The sequence below is a fragment of the Amborella trichopoda genome, chromosome 12 (assembly GCF_054954075.1).
Source record: "Amborella trichopoda isolate Santa Cruz 75 chromosome 12, AtrichopodaSantaCruz75HAP2 v2.0, whole genome shotgun sequence".
Lineage (NCBI taxonomy): Eukaryota > Viridiplantae > Streptophyta > Magnoliopsida > Amborellales > Amborellaceae > Amborella > Amborella trichopoda.
In genome coordinates this window covers 14,809,428-14,835,987 of record NC_142347.1, presented here as the reverse complement: position 1 = coordinate 14,835,987, position 26,560 = coordinate 14,809,428, and the positions used below count along the sequence as shown (strand labels likewise).

The window sequence follows — 26,560 nt, the reverse complement described above, 5'->3', positions numbered from 1 at the left end:
CTTAAACATTTTGAAGTCCTATTAAGATAGTGTGCTTAGACAGTAGTTCAACACCTAGATTCTTTGTTAATCGATCAGCGATCATATCTGATGAGGGTAAGTAACTAACAGTTACTTCACATTTCTCAACTACATCCAAAATGTAGTGATATTGGATATCTATATATCTTCTTTTGGAGCTATTTCTCAAAAAGGCTAAGACTTTCGATTTTAACATCATTTGAGTAGTTAAGACATAAAGAAAATGAAGAGAAATAAGACAATCAAATGAAAGATATCGGCCAAAAAGAAAGAACATAAAAAATATATATATAACAAAAAACATTTAACTGCTTCAAACAGTTAACTAATTCAAGGCAGACCAACAAAACAAAACAAATTATAAGAGAAAATTTCATCAAAAATGTATTAAGTCTATAGCAAGTACAGTTGGTTCTCTAACCACCTGACAAAAGAAAAAGAAAGAAACTTTTCAATTCATTCCCCAATCTTCTGCCCATTTCTCATATGAGTTTCTTCTTTTCTATCCATGAAACCAAACTATAGGATCATGTTTGTCTCTGCTTTAAAAAAAAAATTAACTGGATGGATTTAATTGTAAGGTGGTCAAGGTCTTCTTATAAACTTTGGGATGTTGGATGTTCTTTGAGTTTTGAAGTCTGAAAGGGTCATGTTCCCAATATGTTTTTTAGAAAGGGCCATGTTCCCAATATTATATCTTAGCATCAGCAAAAGAGTCGGTTCATAAAGATACCATCCAGCGACCATAACCAGCATATCCGAAGGATTCAACGTCTCTTGTAAATAGACATGAAAAGCTGAAATTATAGTATTTTCTCCTAAATTCAATCATATGTCAATGAATTTCTCCTTTTCTCTCTTGCTAAGACTTTTCATTAAAGCCCAACACACAATCTGTTCACAATATGAGAGAGCTCTACATGTATTATGATCTAAACTCTAATAAAATTTTAAGGTAGTCTTTGACCATATCATTCTCAATGTAATGCTTTTGAGCAACATTTGGAAGAAGAAGAACAACACTATGAAAGATGAAATAAAACATGACACTTAGTGGCAGTCATAAAGCACAATCATCATAACATCCTAAACAAGAAAAGGGGATAGTATATCAGAGTGGTGAGACTAGAAAGCTGCCCAAAGATGTCACCCAACTGACCTGGAGTTCATTATGACCAATATCAATGCATAACCACAGAATTCCACACTTCATTGACAGTTCCCAGAGAACACAAAAAAGAAAATAAGGACACCTTGTTTTATAATAAAGAAAAGAAAAAGGAGGAAGCCAGCCAAGATACTTGTGATTGAGGAAGAAATAAAAGAATTCAGGTGTCCCTTAGAGATAGTGAAGAGTAGGCATTTGTGCATTAGAATAAGGGGTATTCCCTGTAGAAGAATTTCCCGCTAAATTTCTGCAAATTCATATTCCCTCTTCAGATTATAGGTGCCAAATCCAAATGGCTGCAGAAAAGGTAGTATGGTATGTTGTTTCTAAGATTATTATTGCTCACATCACTATAGAGTTTAATAAAACATTATTTCATATCAAAACCTACATAAAATTACACATGAATATCTCAATTTCAGAGTGCGCTCTCTCTCTCTCTCTCTCTCTCTCTCTCCCACACGCACACAAGTGCACACACCCACATAGAGAAGTCAGACTAGTAAGCTAATAGCCCAATGAACCAGACAGTCCAAGACCTGATAATTTTCTGCTCAGAAAATGCATTAAAGGCAAATATATTAGAGATGACTGTAGTCAAGCTTACCACGGAGAAAGAGTAGAAAATCTTGTAAAACAATGGAGAGAAATTTATGTGACAAGAAACATTGGAGAGATATGTTATAGTTTTGTAACTGAAGAACCAGAGCATGTGACTTCTCTCAAATTCTGTCCAAAAGGATTGCCTCCATTACAAGTCCAACCAGAGAGTTGACCAAGAGAGTTTCATTTCTTTTCTTTTTTTGATGAAGCTGACTGTATATTGATATAACAAGGACAACAATGGTATGCAACCACAAGAGTGGTTAAGCTTTACAAAAACCTTTAAGAGCCCAAAAATGCTATGCAGCAAAAGGAAACGAAGTGAAAGGAACTAGGGAAATGTGGGACAACAATAAATGAGGTAGATGAAGCTCCCTCCTTGGCCAAACTGTCAGCCACTGAGAAAATTGTGATACCAAGCGACTTTGATTACGCAGTGCATGGTTGAAAATAGCTTTGCAACCTTTGTTTGCCAAGTTCGGACTTGGCAAGCCTGTGGATCGCCACAGGCAACTTTGGAAATCATGGAGAGTGGCAAAATCACCAATATGCGACTGCAACATTCATTTGGAATGTCATCATCATCCAAGACCTATCCCAATTATTTAAGGTCAGCTATTCATTTGAAACATAAGATATGTCATGGAACTACTTTTCATTTTCATAGAAATGAAGCAAATGAATTATACCTTGCACAAACCATTATTAACCATTATTTTCATTGAAGTGGCACACTATATTTCAAATGAATTGCAAAAAATGAAATAAACTACGATTGTATCATTTTCCCAAGTGAACCTGTTGATAATAATATTCCATAGTCCTCGGGTAAGACGTTTCGACCAGCACCACTTTTTATCAATAGGACGCAAGCTATTCAAATTTGAAATAATCTGATTCTTCAACCTCAAATTCATCCTCGGGTAAAACATTTCGTTATCACAATAGATCTGATTCTTCAACCTCAAATCCATCCTCAGGTAAGACATTTCGTTATCACAGTAGCAGGCAAGCTATTCAAATTTAGAATAATCTGATTCTTCAACCTCAAATCCATCCTCGGGTAAGACATTTCGTTATCACAATAGCAGGCAGGCTATTCAAATTTGAAATAATCTGATTCTTCAACCTCAAATCCATCCTCAGGTAAGATTTTTCGACCCGCACCACTTTTTATCAAAATAGGATGCAAGCTATTCAAATTTCCTTAAGTAAGACATACATTGCGACCAGCACCACTTTTTATCACAATAGGACGCAAGCTATTCAAATTTGAAATAATCTGATTCTTCAACCTCAAATCCATTCCAAGATATTCAAATTTGAAATAATCAGATTCTTCAACCTCAAATTCATTCCAAGCGATTCAAATTTGAAATAATCAGATTCTTCAACCTCAAATCCATTCCTTGGATCGTGTGATAAGATGGATCGTGTGATAAGATGTCTATAAGGAAATCACACGAAGCTATTCAAATTTGAAAATCAGATTATCCAATCCCGGCGATTCAAATTTGAAATAATCAGATTCTTCAACCTCAAATCCATTCTTTCAAATCCATTCCTTGGATCGTGTGATAAGATGTCTACAAGGAAATCACACGTCTACAAGGAAATACACACTCTACTTGTGTCCCGAGAGAATTCAACCTCAAATGCATTCCAAGCTATTCAAATTTGAAATAATCTGATTCAACCTCAAATCCATTCTTTGGATCATGTGATAAGGCGTCTACAAGGAAATACACACTTTACTTGTGTCCCAAAAGAATGGATAATCTAATATATCCGAGAGGCTTGACCTGAAAGACAAGTATGCAAAAACACATGTTAGATCCATATTTTATTTATCAAAAGCTAAATAAAAATAGAAAGGACCATAACAGCTCCACTACACAAAAAGAGAAATATTATACATACCTATTGTTGATCTCAAGATTATTCATGATATCTAGAAGATCTCTAATAGGCAAAAACACTTTGGATCATCATTTAGTAGCTTCTCAATGGTCAGGAAAATATAGAAAAGAAGTAGAATTATACCCTAGCCGTAATTTTCATAAAAATTTTAAAAAATAATAATATATAAAAAAAGTATGTCCAAATATGTATTATACCTGTAATACTTTGAACCAGTGGTATTATCTTCGCCAAGACTCATGTTGATATCGTTACAAAGAATTACAATAAAAGAAAACAAGACACGATTTCTAATGAGATCTAACCTCATTAAACCAATTAGTGTTCGAGTTTGATATCCGTTCGTTGTAAAAATACAAAAACGTTTTAATTCTTGGATTTTCTGACATTCTTCCATCTCATGATCTCATAAGTACTACATCGCTTTTACCAAGGTTTCCTGTGCAAGTGATGTCATCATCCCCTTCTCCTTCTCCATTTACTATGCTTTTAGAATGAAATATTGTTTTGTGCTCTATTGTGCCCTATGTTCTCATCACATACCTGCAAAAAAAAAACAAAAAACAAAAAAATAAAAGATAAAACCATAAATTAATCAATTCATGTGGTTGTCTTCTAAAGATTAGCTCCCTAACTATACTATCCACAATGAAATTTTACTATAATGTTTTAGTAAGATGAGCAATGTCACACCCCAAGTTTACTAATATTCCTGAGGTGCGACAGACTATTCTTATACTATCTATATATATAACAAATTTAAAATTTCTACTAGTATATTCGAATTGCATCAAATAGTGTAATTTTAATATGTACAAATTCTGCCCACAACCGATATCAACATGAAGACTAGATAAACATATCTTGATAGAACAAACATTACATCAGTGCCTTTGATCAAAAGTTACAAGGGGAATGTCAATCATGCCTACACATTCTTCAAAGATGGTCCTGCTGTATTCGAATTATGAGACTGCAATTACCCTGAAAAATATTTACCTTGGCTACTCAGTAAGTGATCATCATGGTCCTAAAAATAATCATGGTTGAAAGATATAAACATTTTCTGAAGAATGCATGTTAAAAAAACAACCTGAGGAAGAATTTCGAGCAAAAGCAGTTATAGTTAACAATTGCACTTTCACAAATCCACAATTAAACATAATCCAAATAATTGAAATGCATACAAACATTTTAACAGAGATGCATAATTCAAAGGATTTCACAAAATACCCAAGTAGGTCACCTATATACCCCACCAGCGTCCTGATGGGTCCAAACAATCCCTGCAGGTCCAAACATACCTCACCGGCGTACCGGATGAGTCCAAATAACCCCTACCGGTAGGTCTAAACAATCCCTACAGGTCCAAACGTACCTCACCGGCGTCCCGGATGAATCCAAATACTCCCTACCGATATAACCGGATAGGTCCTAACAATCCCTGCAGGTCCGATCATACCTCACCGACGTTCCGGATGAGTCCAAATAGTCCCTACCGACATAACCGGATAGGTCCTAACGACCACTGCAGGTCCACTTATACTCAATTATCGCGGAAATATCACATTTACTTCTAATAATTTACAATATTTAAAATTCTGAACAATAGACAGGAAAATTAAATTTATTTCTAAGAAGTTACAGGGTTTAAAATACCTAACAATAGATAAAATATCACAATTTTACTATAAAAAAATGGATTATTTTTCAAGACAATGAAGTCACTTACACACAAAACTTATAAAATAAAGATCCTGAACGAAAATATCACTATTTATTAAAAACAGACTATTTTTCAAAAAGATGATGTCACTTACACATAAAACTTATAGTTGTCGATTTCGTGTTTGCTTGATTAAAGCATAGATACTCAGATTCCCAAGCTTCACAGAGAACTTGATTCCCATAATCTATGTCCAAGCCATCAATCTTGAGTGCAGAGTCACCTTATTCTTTACACTTCGTATACATGAAACTTTAACACATTCTGCTGATAGATAAGGAACTATCAGATGTATGGCCATCAACTGTGACTGTAGCCTTAAAACGAGGGGTATGGTCTACAATCTTTGTAACACAAAAATAAATAGGCATATCCAGACCCTTTGTTTGCACAAACTCTTGAAGCAGATTCTCATATAAATATTTTCCACCAACATCAACGTTTATTGAACTCAAAGTATTCTTCGAAGACCCCAAGCTTGAACATTCTAATGGTTGTGCTTCTCTCAAAGATGACTCTTCAAGCCACTACTATGTTATCATGGTTAATGATCCCTCTCTTCGTTCATTTTTATATTCTACAATCCATTCAGTAAGGCATTTGGATCAACGACAACAAAACTCAATAATCCTTGAATAAATACTCGTAATTTTCTGTGTCATTGCAATCCACTTTGCCCTATGAGTCAGCATCTAAGATTTCTTCTATCATAAGAGCAAGCTTTAGACAGTAATCACAAAACCCTCTTTTTCTTTTATAGGCACAAAGTTTGCCTTGTTCAAACAGCCATCATATACAAAGAAGGGGCAGCAAAACATTGGAAACTCAAACTTCTCTTACCTAAGTAAATGCCAGCCACAATGACACTGTTTGTTCCCCTCCAAAAATCCGACGATTTTCGAACACAATTAGTGTGGTTCCCTTTGAGACAAGCCGAGTAATCGCAAACTAAGAGCACCCCACCATCTTTGCAGAGGAAGCAGGCATCCTTTGAAATCTCTTTCTTTCTCTTCTTCCCCTTCGTCATTTCCCCTTTTCCCGTTACTAAATAGTAAACTCTACGAGTAGAGAGAGAAAGAAATATGTTCTTTACTAAACATAAACAGTAAACAGCTCGAGACAAAGAGTTTCGAATAAAATAGAAACACTCATATGCAAGGTGTTTTACAAACGAGATAAGAGGAATGTAAAGCCGCCACGTTAAAAACAAAAAGGTTGTATTAACATAAAGTTTTATGATGGTGGACCTAAGGTCCAATAAAATTGACTCAAGTATATTAACAATAATATCGTTTTATTTATTGTTAATATAAAATTAGCAATATCTTAACGGTATAAAATTATTACTATTATTATTATCATTACTAATATATAATCATTATTTTATTTATTTATTTTGTATTTATTTCTGTTAACACTATTAATATTATTTTTCCGTTTCAAAAATTTTGGGTCGTCACAAGCAACAATATTGGTAGTGGCAGTTTCTTCATTCCTTAAAAGAAAATCAATATTGCAAAAAGAACATATTCACCATCATCAATCCGAGAGAGTGCCCGAGTAATAAGAACTGCCACAAAGTTAAGAAAAGTTAATGCAGAGAACTAAAGAAAGCATTGTTAAGACCATAAAAATCATCACCAGGAGAAGGAATGCAGAGCCATCATAAAATTAATCAATAAAATATGGAAATAAAAAGCATATAAAATCACATAATTAAAAGATTGCAATTATCAAAATGAAATGAAAAGAAGTAGCAAAAATTTTACGACATGCAAGTAGTCCAAAATATAAGAAACCATTTGGGACAAATAAGGAAAGCCCCATCAAAATCCAAAAGAAAATGATTAGCTACAAAAGTGAAAGAAACCATTTTGAAGAAATAACGAAAGCCCAATCAAATTCCAAAAGAAAATGATCAGATGCAAAAGTCAAGATGCCTACAACCGTAGTTGCAAGTGATTTTTTGCCATGATTAGCTATACTTTTCGAAGTCCAGAAAAAATGATCCATACCAAGACAAGCAGTGATGCCCAAAGTCATGGACATGTGTATATGGACTCAGCTGTGGACTCAGCCGATTTATGGCGAGGCGAGTTTTGTTGTTGCCAGTTTTTATTTTATTTTTTGTATTTTTGTTTGCCTGCGATTGACATCAGGATGCGACGAGAAATAACTACAACAGTAGGCCAACTATCAGCAAAAATGAATGATTTATAACTTGGTAGTGGCAGCTGCAGAGCCACGTTACTGAGCCAGGATGCGACGAGAAATAACTACAACAGTAGGCCAACTGTCAGCAAAAATGAATGATTTATAACTTGGTAGTGGCAGTTGCAGAGCCACCTTACTGAGCCAGCCTCAAAGATTCTAAGGACTGACAAGAATGTTCTTCATTGAAACTATCAAATATACAAAAAGTTGAAAAATTATTACAGACTAGAACATAATGGTAATGATATAAAATGTTTACAAGTTTATTTTCCGAACAAGCAATACACTGGTATAAGTTGAAGAGATACAAAGTTTCAACACATGGCGTAGACTGGTACTCCACTATATATGATACTCAAAGTTATCAATGAGTCCAGCAAGTTTTAGGAGAGAGAGGGGGGAGTGAGGAGCATACCTTGGTATCTCACACTCTCTTGGCTGCCACCTTAGCTTCTCATAAGCAGAATCACAACACCAAAAAACGGTGTTTCTCTCTCTAAAATGCGAGTGGTCCTGATGGGGCAACATAGCACCAGAAAAGAAACCAAGCGTGGTATGGTCCTCACTCTCTCTTGGCTGCCACCTTAGCTTCTCATAAGCAGAATCACAGCACCAAAAATGATGTCTATCTAAAACGGCGAGCTTTTCAGGTGGGGCAACACAACACTAGAAAAAAAAAGCCAAAGGTGCAAGTCACCCAATCACATTAAGCAAGACATTTCTCCCTATCCTTCTCCCCTTTTCTCTCTCTCTCCTTGTTTTCTTCATTTTTTCTCCTTATATTCCTCACAGACAAGGTGTCGCCCATTCATTAGCCAAGCCTTAAATCCATGTAACCCTTCTTTAACAAACCACGTGTCACCCTCTCATTAGCCAAGCCTTATATCCATTTGACCTTTCCTTAATCATCGTGTCAGTCCTCTCTCTCTCTCTCTCTCTCTCTCTCTCTCTCTCTCTCTCTCTCTCTCTCTCTTTGGGTTTAAGGGTTTATCTACTTAGACTATAATTTCCTCGTTCGCCTTTACACAAAACACTTTAACTCTTAAACACTTCTAACGCTTTAACTCTTCCGTCCTTTCCGACAGCTGTGCTTTTGTACAATGCTATCAATTTTTTTACGAATTTAACCCCGTTTCTCAATATTACACTTCTCTCTCCACCACTTGCAATCACATAACTACTTGCATGCTGCACTCTTCTTGTTTATAAATCTCGGCCACAAGTCACATGACCTAATATTTGCAAGCTGAATTATAGTTAGGAAGTCTTTGTTTACTATTTTTTAAAAAAATCTCCGATTTAAAACTCCGATTTTTTCAAAAGATATTCAAAAAATCCCGTTTTTTTAATAGAGACAATATAAATCCGTATTTTTTCTTTTTTCAAAAAAACTTCTTCCTTTAATTTATTTATTCATTAACTCAATATTGTTGAATTTTAGTTTAAAGGTACATTAATAGTGAGATTAAATTAAGAATCTTGATTTAACAAAAAATCCATCAAAAATTTTACAAATGAGTTCCCTTAAAAAAAGAGTACGAAAAAATACAAGCAATATATTTTCCAAAAAAAGTAATTAAAACAATTGTATATCATAAAATAATAAGAAGAATTAGAAGAAGAGTAACCTAATGAAAAATAATTTTTTTTTAAAAAACCCATAACGTCCTTATAAAGAGCAAGAGAGTATATTCTTTTAATGTCTGCAAGAGAGTCTACCCCTAAAGATCTCTTTACATGGTCCAAAGTAAATGCTTCTTCTTTGCTCCAACCTTTTTTCTAATCCAATAGAAAACAACCGTAAAATCTAACTTGTTTCTTAAGAAATTGTAATTAAGTCCCATAGGATCGAAGGGTTTCTCAAAGTTACGAGAAATCGAACAAAGCATCATCCAATGATATTAAATTTAGTTTTAGAAGTTTTATAAGTCTATTAGAGGGTTTTTTAAAAGATTTTAACCTTAGAAAATATCTTAGAAATGGAAGCTTGAACATCGAGCAATCAAAATTAGTGAAAATTTTTATTTTATAGATTGCTTGTATTATTTTGAGATGTCTTCTTCGAGATCAAATCGAAGTGGTAACCCAAGTTGGAAATATGGCTACAACCTGGATCCTTTGGATAAAAATTGCATAAGATGCAATTTTTGTGAAAAGAATACAAAAGGGGTATAAATGGTTCAAGAAACATCCTGCCAGTATCAGGAGAAAGTTGCCCTATGTAAAAGAACTCATAATGCTATTAAAGAGGTGATAAAAAAAATTTGAGTCATGTAAATGTGAAAAAAGATAGAGACAGGCATCCATATCTGATATGAAGTCTACTGTTCGGGTCAATTATGATGATGATGATAGTGATGAGGATGAGGAGGGGTGTCAGGAGCTAGAACAATCCCAGGTTAAGGGGAAGGGATAGGGAGTTGTAGTTGCTTCTGGGAGTGAGGGGCCTAAGAGGCCGAGGGTTAGAGGGTTTATGAATTTTTTTTGCCCCGGCCTGACCTTAAGGTTGCAAGAGAGAAAACAAAGAAGCAAACCACTATTGAAAATAGACTCAAGAAGGAAGAGAAGATAGAGTTGCACAATATATTACTAGATGATTTTATGAGGCAAGGATTCCCTTCAATACTGCTCGTCTAAGCAGCTTCTATGCCTTGGTAAAAGCAATTGGCCAATTTGGGCCTAGGATGAAACCCCCAACCCATATGGGTTTTCAGAGTCTTTTTGTAAAAAAGAAGTGAGTATCACAAAGGAGATTGTTGATGTTCAGAAGGATGCCTGGGCTCAATATGAAGTCTCTCTTATGACCGATACTTGGAGTGACAGGAAGAGAAGAAACCAGATGAATTTGCTTGTGAATTGTCCTTTAAGGACTGTTTTTTAGGTATATTGATGCCTCTGATTATAGCCATGATGCCCATTACATATTCCAAATTATGGAGAATGAGTCAAGGAGGTTGGGGAATAGCATGCTATACAGGTTGTCACAGATAATGCTGCTCTTAATGTTGCTGCTGCTAATTTGTTGCACATAGCTTAGTCTAGAATCTTTTGGACACCATGCGCAGCACATTGTATAGACCTCATGCTTGAGGCTCTTGGTGGTTTGGGCATAATTTCAGGTGAAGTGAAGAAGGCAAAGTCAGTTACGAATTCCATTTACAGCCACAGTTACCCTCAGCATGATACATAAATTTACAAAGAAGAAAGAGATTGTGAGACATGAGGTCACAAGATTTACAACCTGGTACTTATACCTAGATAGCATACATTTGAGGAGAGTCCAGTTGAGGCAGATGTTCACCTCAGATGAGTTGGAGAGCATGGAGATGGTCCAAATATCCGGTTGGGAAGAAGTTGAGAGATTTTTGGCAAGGGGTGAAAGGCGCTCTTAAGGTATTTTTTCCTCTTGTCAAAGTCCCTCGCATGGTTGATGGTGACAAAGCTTCTATGGGCTACATATATGAGGCTATGGATAGATGCAAGAGAGAGCCCAAAATTTAGATGATGATGTGTGCCGCAATCAGCCTATTTGGGAGATTATTGATGAGAAGTGGGATAGGCAGCTACATCGGCCATTACATGCAGCTGGTTATTTTTTTAACCCAGTTTTTTTTATGCTGATAGAGATATACACACAAATGATACAATTATGACTAGATTTAATAAGTGTGTAGATTAGGTCCTTAATCCAGATATCCAGGATGTTATATGCGCTGATGAGTTGATAAGTTACGAGTGCGTATTCAGGTAACAATGGCGACGAGGCAAAGGACCAAAATTGATTCAGGTAACAATATTCTTAAGTTCCTCAAGTTCAAATTTCATTTAGTGACATTTGAAGTTTGTTTTCCATAATCGATAATTCTACTATTCTATGTCTTAACTCTTAATATTTCATATATAATTAACAATTGTAAATTTGTAATTCAAAATCAATTTGCATTTTTGCAGCCAATTGCTGGAGCCAACATGTGTGTAGTACTCCAAATTTACAAAAGTTGGTCATTAGGATCTTAAGCCTAACCACTGCCTCATCCAGCTGTGAGCGAAATTGGAGTACTTTTGAGATGATAATTTATATTACAATATGAATAAATCAATACTTTAATAGTCTATGTCATGTATTACTATTATGTATTTAGTTATTTATATTAATTAATTTCATTTGATTTTGTTAGATTCATACTAAGAAAAAGAACATGCTTGAATCAAAGAGGCTCAATGATCTAGTTTATGTCAAGTACAATCGATACTTGAAGGGGACAAGTTTGCCAAGAGAGAAACCAAAAACTCCCTCATATCAAAAAATATGGACAACGCTATAAAATGGTAGGTTGATGATGATCAAGTCAAGGGACATGAAGGATTAACATGGGATATGGTCATGGAGGCCTCAAGTACCTCAGCCGACCCTCATAGGACCACTAGATCTTCTTCTCAGAGGACGAGGGTGGAGGAAAAGGAGGAAGCAGAGGTAGATTCAGAAGAGACAGAGGAGGACGACCATTATGTCAAGAAGGGGGATAATTCCGATTATGATGGATTGGATTCCGATGCATATGATACAAATGCAGCTAACCCTACTTTTTCTCATGATGAGTGGTGAATGATAACTGACGAATGTGGCTGCCAGAGACTGACTCCTACTCCACAGGATCAGGTATCTGGAAGACCCTGATTTCTATCCTTCCTCGGTTCAAAACCAATACCCGCTTTCATGAAAGAGGAGGGAACAAAGTGCGATTTTGGGAGGATTTGTGGATAGGCTTTGCACCACTAAAAGAAAGATTCCCCCTACTCTTTTGCCATCTCCAACCACAAAGACTCAATGATAGATGATGAAATGACTTTATCCGGCCACAATAGAACGTGGAACCCATCTCTTAGAAGGCCTTTGGCAGAGGAAGAACTCCTTCAATTTGCAACTTTAAGTTCTGAATTGCATGGAGTCTTCTTACCACAGTCAAGGATGGATTCCATCATTTGGTCCCCATCACGCTCAAGAAGGTTCACAGTTGCTTCTTTCTACAGAGTCTTGGTAGAGGGGACAGACTTCGCCAGCCCATCAAATAGAGCGTCAAATTCTATAGCCCCACCAAAGACTAAACTTTTCCAATGGTTAGCGCTTCAAGGGAAGCCACTAACCTTAGACAACCTTCAAAAAAAAGGATTCCAATTTCCTAACAGATGTATTATGTGCTTTAATGAAGAGGAAACAGTAACACATGTTATTACATTGCGACTTCGCATATTCTATTTGGAGTCTAACTATTCAGTTATTTAGACTCTCGCGGGCTCTCCCACATTCAACCCAGGCTCTGTTAACACAGTCCTTTGAGGACAGTTTTAGGAAGTTGTGGAAAGCTTCAGTAGCAGCTACCCTCTAGCACATATGGGGGGAAAGAAATTCCAAGATCTTTCGAAGAATTATGAATACGCCCAATCCACATTCCAAAAAATAACATCCTCAGTTATTTTCTGGGCCTCCCACCACAAATTATTCGTGGGTACTTCCGCCTCTTCCTTTATGCAAAGATTGAGAAAATCCTATTAATCTTAGTCATCGTCAGAGCCGAAGTACCCCTCGATGGAACCCTCCTCCAGAGGATCAAGAAAAGCTCAATTTCGATGGTAGCTCCTAGGAAACCCTGGTCCGGCAGGAGTATGGGGGGGTGTATAGGAATTTCAAAGGACAAGTCCTTCTCACCTATTCTAAACACATAGGTATTCAGGACTCGCAAACAGCAGAAGCCAAAGCCCGACTATTTGGAATCAAGAACTTTAAGCATTCTTGGGGAAGAATACTACAAATCAAAGGAGATGCCAAAAATATTATCAAGTGGGGTTCTGGGTTAAGTCATCCACCTTGGTATCTGATCAATATTTTTTATGAGATTCATCACTTACACAGGGACCTGGAAGTCACTTGGAAGCACACCCGAAGGACCGCAAACGAGACCGTAGACGCACTCGCTAAAGAAGCTGCCCCGGCAACACACCTAACTACATACAGTTGGTCTGAGTGCTTTCCTTCTTCCCCTTGTGTAACAGTTATTGTAAAGGGCCAATTCCATAAGCCCCTACCATGCTCTCTTCTTTTCCGCTTTTGTAACTGGGCATATCTATAAGCCTTTTCAGCTTTTCAGTGTGTTTGAGTTTGTATTGTCTGGTCCTCCTCTCAGGGACTATGACACAACTGCAGTCCACGAGTGGTGGACCCAACTTTGACAGTGTAACTTCATGTAACTTCTTTTAAATTTTAAGCTAAGTCAACTCCTATCAAAAAAGAAAAAAAATTTGTCAATGCCAGTGAATTTTATATACTAAAGAATATCAAAAATCAGATTAGGTGCCAATGAATTTTAAAGTAAAGACATGTACTGATCTACTTTAGACTATTAAAAAATTTGTCAATGCCAGCACTTTCCTCTCAAAGCATATATAAGACCCTACGTCTATTCTTGGTATTTGAGAGTTGCTCCTTCTTAGTAAAAACTATTTGGCATCATTACAAACTTTTCATAAGCGAGTCACTCTCATATCTCCTAAATCAATCAATCTCTACTGATTTTTCTATATCCACATATCTTCCAATCAATTTTTCTAGAGTTCTATATATATTTTTCTGAATTAAGTTTATATTTTACACATCTTTATAATATAATATTATACAATTGAGTGACGAGATAATATTTTCATGTTAACAAAAACATTGTCAAATATGTACTGATTGAGAGTATTTACAACATACCTATTTTCCGATACCGCTAATGCCGTAGTGTAAACCCTACAAATCAAGTATATAATTAATACAAGTAAATATAATTTGAACTATAAATACTACAACCTTATATTAAGGTTCCATTTCATAATATAAAAAACATATATTAGTCTTAGAGGAATGATAAAGTAGATCCAAATGTACCTAACAAGGTAGAGACAAGGGCTGGCAGCAGGTCGGGTCAACCCTGGCCCTAGCCCGGCATTACTCCCCTGAGGGCTGGCCCTGGCCAAATTTGGCCGAGCTACATAAGATAAAATTAAAAGCTAACAAAGTAAAAAACTAATAATAACAAATAAATATGAAAAAAGTATGTGTTGGGCTGGGCCAGGCCAACCGGGCCATTGCCACCCTTAGTAGAGACCAGCCTAACACCACTGATTTGATGGATGGACAACATTGGAACGTGAGGGAAACCTACCTCTGGATCCTTGCATGTCTTGAATGGCCACACATCTCTCCAACACCATCCATCCATCACACTTGTCTTTATCAACTATTATGCTGCCAACCACAATATGGTCCAACTCAACCACAATATGGTCCAACTGCAAGTAAATAAATAAAGGGAAAGATAATAAGTACCAAAAATAATAGAAGAGTAAACTAAAGCAAAGTTTAATAATAAGGTAATGATGTTGTATACTAAGAATACTCACTTTAGGTACAAGGAGGTCGCAATCATTTTTATTCATTGGATGTAAAACTCAATATATTGAAGTGTATAACAATACTTGAGAACTTTGTGTCTAATCAAACCACACATCCTCAACAACCCGATTTCACATCCAACTTTTATAATAACTGTGACTTCCTTGTATCCAAAGCAAATTATCTCAAAGGAAGTCAAACCAAACCAAAAAGCAACATTGAAACATCCAAACAAACACAAGCCAATTTTATGCATTAACTAAATATGTATTACATAAACACACACGAAAGGCAAAGGGAACTGATCAGCACCTCCCACTGTATAAATTACATATCCATAAATCTCATAATAAGCGATTTATGAGTAATGTTACTAACAAATGGCAATAAAAAACTATCAGTGAATTTATTGATATTTCTTGATAAATATTAGCAAAAAATTAGCATAAGCACAAATAATATTAGTCTTTTTTTCACAACAGTGTTTCGAGACTCAGAAGGGTCTACTCAGACTCGGACGAGTAACTCAATCACACTAGACACACATCTTAATGTTTACATATAATAATGTGCCAACTTGAAGACAGAACACTCAAGTAGTGTGCTGGGTAGTGTGCATGCTTGTTGCCCATTATGGTGAGGGTTCGGATCCCTCTACTATCAATGCCTTAGTTTTTTTTTTCTTTAAGAGAAAACAAGTATTAAAAAAAAGGTTTGAGAAGAGAATTTGAACCCAAGACCTATTATAAAGAGTATTTAAGAGCGCATGCGCCACCCAACACATCAACAATAATTTTATCAATAAAAGTGGAAGGCTAGTTATATATCTATGTTACACTACTTTCTTTCTTTTTTATCATAAAGAAGGCATGAGATGAAAATGAGGAGTCAAACCTAAGGCATATAACATATAAGCACCCTTAAGAGCGACGAACCTATCCAGCACGTCATTTAAGGCTTCATGTCATATATGCAGTGTTTCAAAAAGCGCTAGGCGGGTCCTAGGCGGCCTGAGGGGTCCAAGCCGCCCAACACCTAGGCAGCCGCCCAACACCTAGGCAGGCGCCCAAAACTTAGGCAGCCCAGTCGAATCCAAAAAGGATGCCCAATCAAAGATGCTTCTAAGGACTCAAAATCTTCTAAAAAACCCCCCAATAGATCTATAAAACATCAAAAATTAAATCTAATATCAATTGGTGATGTTTGATCAATTTTTGTCAACTTTGAAAAAAAAAATTTCCGTCTCTGGGCAGGGCGCCCGCTTAGGCGGGTTCCGTCCCTGGGCGGCCGCCTTGAACAGGGCGTTGGGCGCCCACCTTGGCAGGTTCCGTACCACCTAGGCAGCCGCCCAGGGACTGCTGCCCAGATTGGTCGCCTAGGCCTAGGCGATGCGCTCAGGCCTTCTGGACCGCCTAGGCTCTAGGACATCAGCTTTTTGAATCACTGCATATATGCGAAGAATATATTATATATACATTAATTTATGTGTTGATTTTTTATATTTTTAACTCGAACTCTATACAAGAAGTTATTTGGACTCGCCCGAGTAACTCGGCTCTACAAAGGGCCGAGTACGTTGGCCAAGTAGACTATTTCACAATATTTCAGTAAAAATACTAAAATTTACGGATAATATCATCAAATTTACTATTAAAAGACCAATGAATAACAATATTACTAAGTATCAACTTTACTGATTTACTCATACATTAGTAAATAATATAGTTCCAAACAAATATAAATTTTCAAGAGAATATTTTATTGTTTTACTGTGTTGCTGTATTACTAAAAATATCACTTTTACTGATGCTTATTAATAAATAGGATTATTACTAATAAATAAGAGTAAATATCAATAGATTTCCATATTAATAACAAATATTAGTAAATTCATTAAAATTATGCTTTAATAAATATTAGATTCATATTGTTCTATTAAATACCAGTATTAATCAATTTCTCACACTCCTGAATATCAGAAAATTCATTTCTTTTTCCCTATAAGTAATAGTAGAATGCAGGGAAAACTAGACTACTGTATCAAAAAGTAACAAAACCTGTTGTATAATATTATCATCACAGTAATGTTCCGATAAAGCCAAAAAATATAGTGAAAATATCAATTTTTTCTGGTGAAAATTCCATAGGTACCATAGTTATAGATAAATATCAGTAATATCATATTTGTTGATAAATATCAGTAAATATGAAGTCCACCTATCCACCAAATTGATAAACCTAACAAGAAGAAAATGAAGGCGGAAAAAGAGAGAAACAAAAAAACCAAACCTGGAAAAGTCTAGGACTTGAAGAGAGAGGGCACATTATCGATAGGTTTAAGGCTTTAGAGAGTAAAAGAGAAAAATGGGGGTTAGTGTTTGAAGAGAGAAAGAGAGAGAAAAATTATAAGGGCTTTATTTGATAACTGGAAGTAAGTTTATGAACTGTAAATTGGAACCTCCTGGAATGTTAAAGAAGTACTCGAATGTTAAAGAATGGAAGAAAAAGTACAGAGGAGAGAAAATGGGAAATAAAATTTTCATCCATTCCATTTTAAAGAAATGAGGACCATCAATTCCATTTTGAAGAAAATTTTCATCCATTCCACTATGAATCAAGGAAATAAATCAGATTATATAGGAACATTCTCAGCTTTGTTATGTACAGAACATCACCAAAAACCACTACATAAACAGAGGAAATCCAAAACACAATAGGGGAAAAAAAAATCTTTATCGAGGGACAATAACAACATATAAAAGTTCCATACTGTAAACTCAAATTTCGTGGCTGTCAAATGACAGCCACAAAATAAAGAACTATTGTAGCTCTCTAGAATCAGTAAACTCGAATCACCACTACATAAATATATGAATCAAAGTTGCAGATTTTTTACATGCATTTGGGGCATCAAATATCATGAATCAATGAAATAAATCAAAGTATCTTGTTCACTTCTGTATGAACAGAAATGGTACAAGAAATCCAGGAGATTAACAACACAGAAATATTAGGAAAGCCCCAAATTTTTTTACAACAGAGAAAAATAAGGAAAGCCTTAAATCTTTTTTACAGGGATTCCTAACAAAACCCTGAAAGGAACCGAAAACCTAAATTACTAAGAAAAAACAGAAACAAATGGAAAATCCGCATACAACTCACTGATGATTGAGAGGTTGCTAGGTTGCTGCTCTTGCTCGCACTGGTTACTCTTGCTCGCAAAGGGTGAGAGAGAACAGAGGGACTCACTGATGATTGATGATTGAGAGCTCACTGGTTCCTCTTGCTCGCAGAGGGTGAGAGAGAACAGAGGGAAGAGGTTGCTGCTCTTGCTCGCACTGGTTCCTCTTGCTCGCAGAGGGTGAGAGAGAACAGAGGGACTCACTGATGATCGATGATTGAGAGCTCACTGGTTCCTCTTGCTCGCAGAGGGTGAGAGAGAACAGAGGGACTCACTGATGATTGAGAGCTCACTGATGATTGAGAGGTTGCTGCTCTTGCTCGCACTGGTTCCTCTTGCTCGCAGAGGGTGAGAGAGAACAGAGGGACTCACCGATGATTGAGAGCTCACTGATGATTGAGAGTTATTGAGAGGTTGCTGCTCTTGCTCGCACTGGTTATTGAGAGGTTGCTGCTCTTGCTCGCACTGGTTCCTCTTGCTCGCAGAGGGTGAGAGAGAACAGAGGGAAGGAAGGCTCCAAAGAAGATGGAAATTACAGTGAGGCGAAAGCGGTTAGCGTTTCTCTGTTTGAGGGTCTAGGGCCTCCATATATATAAAGAGAATGGACGGGTGGGATTGCTCATCACAATGTCATGCAAAAATACTGCTTGATTTTTAATTTTTTGCATTATTTTTCTTTTTTTCCCTTGCGTACAATTATCTCTCTAAAATGGTGCGAAAATATCATTAATTAAGCACTCTTTCTTAGAGGCACATCGTTGAAAAACTCAAAACGGTGCTTTGTGTTACTAAGGCACATGCCTCATATTTTATTGAAAAGTTTAATTTATTTCAGCAATCAAATAGGCTTACTAACAGCATCGAATTGAAGGGGAAAAAAAAGTACAATCCGATGTTTTCAAAATATTGCTAAGATTTTTAAAATATCATAAATTTATTTATGGGATAGTACTATGAGATTATTTATTTTTTTGTACAAGATGGCCACCATTATTTTTAACCATTCAAAGTGAAATCCAATAGATGAAAGTGTCACAATTTTATAGAAATTTTGTTTTGTGTCCAATAGATGAAAGTGTCCAATAGATGAAAGTGTCCAATAGATGAAAGTGTCACAATCTAACAATGATTGTGACCTCCTTATCAAAAGGAAATATTGTTTTACTATTTGTATCATGTGCACCCCTATCAGATATATACATGTCCCAAATTTTGTTATAAATTATTTATAGAATAAAAATAATAATACTATGAGCCATCAGATCAAGATTTGACGATCGAAAGCTAACTTGTGACATTGTAACTCAAACCACCCTAGCCAACTATATAGATGTGACAGCCGCTAAGAGCAGAGTTCACATATCTATCTATTATATATTAAGCGATAGCAACGCCCTCCTTATTTTTGTGTCACGGGTCCTTATTTTCTATTTCCTAATAAATCTCTTCCCCGTCACGTGTCCTTATTTTCTCTTTCAGATATCGTTATTCCATATGCCAGCATCGATGGCTCACCACTTGGAGCTCATGACGAAATTTTTTGTGGTCAAGCAATGCGGATAGGAAAATTCATCTCATTTCATGGGCTAACGTGTGCAAACCAAAGTCTCTTGGGGGGAGCTGGGCATACGTAACCTCAAAGACAACAACCTTGCCTTACTTGGGAAATGGTGGTGGTGGTTAGCCACTCGAAGTAATCACTTATGGCAGGAGGTGATAAAGCGTAAATATTGCAGTAGTGACCCCTCATGGGTCCCGTCAAGGCGTGTCCACAGTAACTCTGCTGGAATCAGAAAATCTATCACGCATTTTTACCCCCATTTTCAATCTGAGATCAGATATACGCCCATGCGTGGTGACAAAACTCTGTTCTGGATTGACCCTTAGCTTGAAGATGCTTCCCTTAAGGAACTCTATTCTACTGTCAGTTGGTGGGCAACAGGAGGGTGTGGAGCCCCATCTTGAGAAGTCCTCTTTCTGAAGTGGAATTTCAAGATTTCTCAACCCTTCACAACGCTCTAGACTCCTTATTCCTACTTCTTCAGGCACAGGACAGCCTCATTTGGACCCCCAATCCCTAGGAAACTTCACGGTGACCTCCTTCTACTCATCTCTCACTCACACCTCAAGCCCCAACCAATGCCCTCCCCTTAAGGAACTCCATTCTACTTTCAGTTGGTGGGCAACAGGAGGGTGTGGAGCCCCATCTTGAGAAGTCCTCTTTCTGAAGCGGAATTTCAAGATTTCTCAACCCTTTCCAACGCTCTAGACTTCTTATTTCTACCTCTTCAGGGATAGGACAGCCTCAATTGGACCCCCAATCCCTAGGAAAACTTCTTGGTGGCCTCCTTCTACTCATCTCTCACTCACACCCCAAGCCCCAACCAATGCCCTCCCTCAATTGTGTCTAAAGCTTGGATTTCTCTTCCCCTCCCCCCCCAAAAAAAAAAAATGACCCCTTCACTTTCTTTGTACTTCTTTTAATTAATATACAAGTAACATTTTGATGGAGATCGGAGCACAAGTAGCCATGAGTATCTTCTATGGGAGCGACAGATTCTTCCTAATTTTCACTCATATTTAGAAGATGAAAACCCTAGGAGAGCTTCCAAGAAGAATAAGAAGAGCAATAAATAGTTTTGGTGTTTCTTTTTAGCTATTTGAGGCTATTTCAAATATTTTTATTTATTTATTTCATTGCTTGAACAGTTAGGGAATTTTTAGATATTTTAATTAAAGTTAGGGAGTTTAGTTTCAAGTTATATTTAAGTTAGGACCTTTTGGTCAAAAGTTAAATTGTATGGACAAATATTGTCCAAACAATAATTTTTCAATATAAATAAGGGCATCGATGGGCTGGAGAGTCATTCATATATTCCTCTTTAATAAAAGAAAGACTTTGTCTTGCAAAAGAAGCCTACGTATTGAACGCTAAGTGGGAGTAAACCCTGGGGTTTCTCCAAAATTGTATGCTTCTTGCTGATTTTTCTTTGTTTCTTCAAGTTCTCCTACATCACATTTTCAAAAAACAAGCTGAAATGTTTCCCACCACTTTAAAGCTTCAAATTTCCAATCTTCCATTATATCAAAATTATCTCATGAGCATGTTTGGATATTAGATTTCATCTCTCTTTTTATTCCAAGGCGTTCCACATACTTAATCCCATCCTTTTTCACTTCAGCCCCTCACATTTGAGCACCATCATATAAATATGTTGTATGTATTTTAAGCTCCACAATATGTTGCTTCCCTTTAATTGATTAAATTTGGACCCACGATCTTCTGCTATCGATAGTAGGCGTACACAAGGAGTGTAAACAATCATCGGTGGTGAACCGGCCATATGAGCTCTTTTAAACTCGCTCCACTAGGTGGCTTGCTCATTGCACTTTAGAAGCTACGCACACATCAAAGCATTGCACTCTAGAGGGCTTTGCTTTGCAGTGTCAAAGCAATTAGAATTAGATGGTGGGTTTGCTAAGTCTTGTCAGAACCCTCGTTCAAGAGTTTGCTCTTGCAAAGCACTCTCAAAGGACGGGAGCCATGCCCACTAAAAGACATTGTTCCGCTCGTAAATAGCCACATTGAAGTTGGGTCTTAAATTGAGAGCAAAGTAGAAGTTCATCTTTATATTGTTGTCCAATTGATAGATAGTATAGAGGACAAGTTCAAGGTGTACAAAACAAAAAAAATCAATAATACAATGCCAAAGTACAACTCAATTACACAATTTACAGCACACCTTATGTGCATACAAATCACTCATTTCCTCACATAGAATCACTACAAATTACATGAAGTTGGTCCTTAGACAATTCCACTCTACTAAACACTTGAAGATTGAGTCTAATATCAAATTATATCATTATGGCATAAAATTACAGCAAAATAAACATAAGCTTCATGAGACATACACTTGAATAATACAAATGTGAAATTACAAAATGCAAACACTAAATCTCCTCTTATAAAAACATGAACCAAATGTGTGCACTTTAACTAATATCATGGAAGCCATTAAAAGGGCTCAACACATTGAGTTTACCACCGACTATTACTTACACCCTTGTGTATGCCGACTACTAATAGTGCAAGATCGTGGGTCTAAATTTAATCAATCAAAGGGAAGTAAAAACACTATGGAGCATAAAACCACACTCAATAAAACTCAGATTTACGATGCTCAAAATGAGGGGCTGCAACGGAGAAGAGTGAGAGTATCTATGTGGCATGCCTAGGCTTGAAGTGAGAGATGTGGTACAATGCTCAAGCACACCTATGGGAAAATTTTGGTATAATGAATGCTTGAAAATTTAAGGTTCGTAATGTGATAAAACCCACTTTAGATTGATGATACTCTAAAGAAACATCCGAAAATGTAGGATAGAAATTTCTCAATGAAACTTAGGTTAATTTATGCCAAAATAGAGTATCGTAACTAAAGCATGCGGGGAAACAAGGTAGGCATAAATGCATGAGCTAAACCAACTAGTTGAGTTCAAGACGAGCAAATTACCTTGCTCTTGAGATTAAGTTACAACAAGAACATGAAACTTGGATGGAGTTGAAACTTCAATGCATGACTACCATGCATAAGCCTCAAGCAATGGTGTGTATCAATAGACTACTCAAAAGAATCTCTCTCTTCTCTCTAGGAAGGCTTTTGACCACAAGGTAAAGAAAAGGAGGATGGCGTGCCACTTTTGGCGGGTCTCGCTCTTTTTAAAATTCCAAGTATGTTATAAAAAAGTGGGAGAAAAATAGTATATAGAGGCTAGTGTTTTGAAGGTTCCTTAGTGATTAAACATGGACCCTTGATTAAAGGCATCCAAGGGGTAAGAACGGTCAAGATCTTGGCCATTCAACTCATCAATTGGCTATGATATGGAAGATTGAGATTAAAGCATCATTATCCCCTTAAAGAAACCGTAATTCAAATCAGAATTCAAATTTTACCCAAGGTTTAATTATGATCTCAAAACCCGTAAGTTGAAAGCAATGCATCCACCATAAAATGATCAAACCAAGGGCCAAGATAGTTAAGTGGGGCATCCCACACTCACAGCTCTCCATTGATTTCCGCATGCATAAAGCAACTTTATACAAATGGCATGCCATTTGGCAAGCCCCTTACAAATGTAATTGCATGTCTTCCCATCCAACTAAAACCTTTCATATGAGAAGTGCTTTTTGCCATGTTTCATCATTGGACAAGGGACAATAATTTAATGAATAACATACAACCCTCTAGGCACCATCTATCTGCCACATCACACCCTATGAGAGACATTTGATTTTTCTTTTTAGGAAACAGCTAAGGAAGATATTGCGTCCAACTCAAGGACATAACTAGCTATGATAATCCTCTTAATGCCATTTAAAGACCAGCATATGTAAATCTCTTACTTACATAAGCTATAACCAGCAATAGTTTACATAAAATATTGCCATAACCCAGTACATGCATATTATAGATGTATTGGATGGCACCCTCTCAATACACTCCCATTTCATATTAATCATTTCTAATCATAATGTTGATTTTATCATTTACTTTTTTGTTTTTCTAAATATCTTGTTTCGTCCAAATCAAATAATCTAAAGAAAAATTTGACAATATAACATCCAAAGACTAAAATGCATGCATTTAACCTCAAATGATATAACACTGCATTTTATTGAACCAAATTTCCAAAATAATGTTCAAACTTCGCACTGATCCTATTACAATTCTGATACAAATCTAGAACTTGAATGTCACTTGATATCTAGATTCAATAGAGTTTAAATCGACAAGAATTGCTTCAAAGTTCAAACAGTATCTTGCACAGTGAATATACGCTGGCAACAAATATTAAACAAGTCAACATTCTAAACAACAATGATCATTGAATAGCCTGCCATCACTTGCAATCATCGATCCAATAGCAGTGAATACAACAAAACTCTAAGATCATAACTTAATACACAATCATTTCTAGTGCACATCTGCATAGTTGTCACAGAGGACACCAGAACCCAAACAGCACACATAAACAAAGTCCTCAATTCATCCATATAATGTTGTCAGTAACATTACCCATATTTCCTTTTCCTTATAATTAAAGGAAAACTATATCCAATAGTGCATAATGTAGCCTGTGCTGACTCAGAACCTCAAACACTTCGGCACTGGTTGCATTTATACCAATCTAGAGAAGTATGAATATGCATATCTCACAATAGAGTTTCATTCCTTTTTCTAGTTATTTCTCAAATAATTATAACATTCTTAATATTTGTAGTTAAAAGATCAAAATTTCCAAGAGAACATTTGTTTATAAGGGTAGGCATGTAGAATTACAACTGTTAATAGAGTGGAAACATAGAAGAAGGGAGCGCCCCAAAATTGCAAGTTTCGGCCATCCATTCAGCACTATAGCCAAATAATTCATCTTCTCCCTAGAAAAGAATAGCATATTTTCATCATAATTTTTATTTTTTAGATGTTAGAAACTTTAGGAACCGAGCTAGAACCAGATTACTCCATGAAATGAGAACAAAAAAGAAAAAAATTACAAAAAATTCCCAATCCATCTAAATCAAACAAACGATCACAAACAAATCAGTCTGATATCAAGCTACACATAAATCAATCCAATTCATTAATCAACTAGTGAATGTTAAAAAGTACAGGACTAAATATTAAAAATAACCAGAGTGCTAGTGTTAAGGAAATCAACTTTAAGTAAAGAAAAACAAATTGAAAGATGGGGGAGGCTGGAGGAAGCCAAAAATGGTTTTTAAATTGATAAATCCTAAACCCTAAAACACAAAGCCTTGGATCCTTATACATAAAAAGGAAAAATGGAGGTGAGAAGCAACCTTTGGGGCCACAACCGTGGCTGCCTTGACCACAATGCCTCTGAAACTCCTGGAGACTCGGCTCAACGGCTTAACAGAAGAAACCCTAACAAGAGAGGGTCTTAGTCGAAAGGCCTCTGCTTGAAACAGAGGAACCGGCAAGCTGAATAGAAGATATAAATCTCTGCACAGAAAACCCAGAACCAATAAGCAACCTGAAAATAAACATAGAGTTCCAATCCTTTTAATAAAAAATTGCTAGGTTAATAAAGCAACACTCAAGCAGTTAGAGAGAGAAACTGCAACTCCAGCAAGAGCAAAAGGAAACACTGAAATTGTTAGTTGGAGAAGTAAAAAGAGAGAACTCACAGTTGCAGAAGAAACCCACATAGGTATTGTAGAGAAAGATTGCAGAACTACGGATTTTAGGACTAAAATGAGAGCTCCAGGTAAACCTGTTTAGAGAGTGAGACCTAGAGAGCAGATAATGCTGAGAACGGGCATAGAATATCTCCAAAACAAGGGGTGGCTTCTAGAATGTTAGAGCATTTGGAAATGACTAAATTACCCCAACGGTTTGTAATAGATTAGAACTTAGAAATGCACTTGATGTGGCTCATACCGGCGGGCCGGACCAAACCCACCGGTTCATTGGTTTAAAAAACGGATCGGTTTCTTTTAATCGGGCACTCCAAAAACTCATCTGGATTAATAAATTGACGATTCGGATCGGAAATTGACTGAATCCATCGAATTAAGCTTTAAAAAAATCCAAAAAAAATATTAAATTTTATTATAATTGTTGCTTTTTAAAAATTCAGTAAAAAATAGGATATTGCATTATTAACTTCTATTTTTTCCATCAATTTACGAATATTGAGATGTTATTTCATTTTTTTCATCAATTTATGAATATTGAGATGTTATTTCCCTATATAAACTTACGTTAACCATTAAATTTACATCATATAAAAGAAAAATCATAGAATTATCATTAAATATATATATAATCATACATGGATTACAATAAATAGCGAATTAAATTGATGAAAAATGGCCACTAAAATCTCAAATTGGCAGAAAACTCTAATCTACTAAAAAAGCCCCAAATTATTACAACCTAATTAATTATGATATTATATACTGAAATTGAAATTGTTGGTTTATATTTTATTATTATTTTATTCTATAAATAATAACAAATCAAAAAAAATAAGAATATGTGTGCTACATTTTCTATTTTATTTTTTGACAAGATTATATTACCTTTTAATTCTTATTATACTGCACTTTGTTTTTTTGACAAGAAAATAAAAAATATATATTGTATTACATTTTTTTTAAAAAACCTTTTATTTTTGTATTTTTCCCTTTTACTTTGTTTTCTTTTTTTATATATTTTCATTTTTTAAAACCTTTTATTTTTTATTTTTTCTATTACTTTATTTTGT

General features: G+C 35.9%; 1 protein-coding gene across 17 annotated transcripts; it reads right to left on the bottom strand.

The window, feature by feature from the left end:
• Positions 1-1,845: 1,845 nt before the first annotated feature.
• Positions 1,846-25,591, bottom strand: LOC148779457 (uncharacterized). Of its 17 annotated transcripts, none has more exons than XR_016046218.1 (8): positions 18,247-21,260; positions 14,855-14,981; positions 14,578-14,677; positions 14,404-14,439; positions 6,279-6,496; positions 4,018-4,255; positions 2,482-3,594; positions 1,846-2,384 (listed from the first exon to the last, which is right to left on the bottom strand). XR_016046218.1 is itself a non-coding variant. In XM_088854249.1 (7 exons), exons 2-6 carry the CDS (start codon positions 14,901-14,903, stop codon positions 4,692-4,694), a joined length of 408 nt encoding a protein of 135 aa, XP_088710375.1. In that variant the 5' UTR covers positions 14,904-14,981; positions 18,247-21,260; the 3' UTR covers positions 3,937-4,255; positions 4,645-4,691. The 17 variants fall into 17 exon arrangements, 2 of the variants coding, with proteins under 2 accessions (XP_088710374.1, XP_088710375.1); XR_016046216.1 differs by lacking the exon at positions 18,247-21,260 and adding exons at positions 25,131-25,293; positions 25,479-25,591 and having other exon boundaries at positions 1,961-3,594; XR_016046225.1 differs by lacking the exon at positions 18,247-21,260 and adding exons at positions 25,131-25,293; positions 25,479-25,591 and having other exon boundaries at positions 1,961-3,594; positions 14,578-14,658.
• Positions 25,592-26,560: the final 969 nt, after the last annotated feature.